We start from the raw sequence: 1,653 nt of genomic DNA on the forward strand, positions 1-1,653 counted from the left end.
GTCAATGTTTACACGGGGTAGCATTTAGGCAGACTGTCAGAAAATACAAGAGAGATTCAAAGACACTATGGTTATTTAAAGGGGATTTGGAGACATTACAAATATGTACACTGTAATTTACAGACTGTACACATTCACAGTAATTTTGGACACTGCCAAGATTTATAGGAGGATGCAGAGATTGTGAAGGCGATCCAGATATTTTGCTGATATTTGCAGGAGATCCAAAAACTATCCCAATATTTACAGGGGATCAGATACGATATCAGTAGTTCCAGAGGAATAGAGAGAGTGACTCTTGCTAATATTTACAGGGAGATCTCATTTGTTGTAATACTGTTACCTCCGATTTTTATTTCGTCCTTTCCCAGTTTATTCCTGATTATTTTTTATTGAAACTCTGTCTCAAACAAAAAGCCCTGTCACAGGTACAATAATTAAACCCCATCACTGGATACAGTAACAATGCGGTAAAGTTACAACCCGAGCTCCTTCAAACTGCTGCTTTTGTTCCCAGCCTGATGTATAATTTGCCTGTTTATTTCCCTGCCTTACAGTTAACTTACTGACGATTGTGACCCTGTCTCGGGGAAAGTGCGGTCTCTCCAAATGTGTCACTCGCTACCTGGTGGCCATGGCAGTGGCGAATCTATTGGTCGTTATCATCGATCTGGTATTGAGGCAGATTCCCGTTCGTTATGAGAATCAATTCCTTTTCATGTATTCCTTCCCAGTCTGTAATCTCCACGCCGTCCTGCTTTATTCAGCCACAGACTGTTCTGTCTGGTTCACAGTGGCTTTCACCTTTGACCGATTCGTGGCCATTTGTTGCCAGAAGCTGAAAACTAAATATTGCACCGATAAAATCGCGGCTGTGGTTCTGGGGACAGTGACTGCTCTGTTCTGTTTAAAGAACACCGCCTGGTATTTCATGTTAACAGCTGGATATCGCTTTCAGAATGTACCTTGGTTTTGTGCTGTGAGAAACGCCGCTGTCGATTCAAAGATCTGGGCAACTGTGGAAATTCTCCATTACATTCTAACCCCTCTGCTCGCATTTGTCCTGGTCCTGCTCCTGAATGCTTTCACCGCCGTGCACATTTCATTGGTCAGGAGAGCCCGTGAGAGATCCCACGGTCAAAGCAGTGATTCAGAGTTGGAGGCCCAAAGGAAATCCATCATTTTACTGTTTGTTATATCAGGGAATTTCATTCTGTTGTGGGCAGTGTTTATGGTGTATTCTGTATGGAATCGGGTGTTCTGGATGGGCTATGAGTCTATATATTTACCTCGGTTTGTAATGGAACTTGGATTCATGCTCCAGCTCCTGAGTTGCTGCACACAAACTTGTATTTATGCCGTGACCCAGAATAAATTCAGGGAAGAGTTGAAGGACGTGGTGATATGTCCCTTCACTGCAATTGTTAATTTGGTTCATTGATGAGAAAACAGAAGATTTCAAGCATCAGAACACAATCCCGCTTCATACTTTGTCCAACTCAGTCTCACCCCAGTGCCCACGATACAGGCACAGTGCGGTCGGTCTGCTATCGCACCTAACCCCCTCTCCCTCCGACATCATCCGAGGTGCGTCCCCTATTTGGTCGCCCTCATGATCTCTGGGATCCATGTGGGGCCGGGAAAGCTGACAGT

At 44.3% G+C, this 1,653-nt stretch overlaps 1 protein-coding gene across 1 annotated transcript; it reads left to right on the forward strand.

The window, feature by feature from the left end:
• Positions 1-634: 634 nt before the first annotated feature.
• On the forward strand, positions 635-1,441 carry LOC137315003 (G-protein coupled receptor 15-like). The gene has a single exon (XM_067979960.1). It carries the CDS (start codon positions 635-637, stop codon positions 1,439-1,441), a length of 807 nt encoding a protein of 268 aa, XP_067836061.1.
• The last annotated feature ends 212 nt before the right edge of the window (positions 1,442-1,653 follow it).

Source organism: Heptranchias perlo, unplaced genomic scaffold (genome assembly GCF_035084215.1).
Source record: "Heptranchias perlo isolate sHepPer1 unplaced genomic scaffold, sHepPer1.hap1 HAP1_SCAFFOLD_53, whole genome shotgun sequence".
Taxonomy (NCBI): Eukaryota; Metazoa; Chordata; class Chondrichthyes; order Hexanchiformes; family Hexanchidae; genus Heptranchias; species Heptranchias perlo.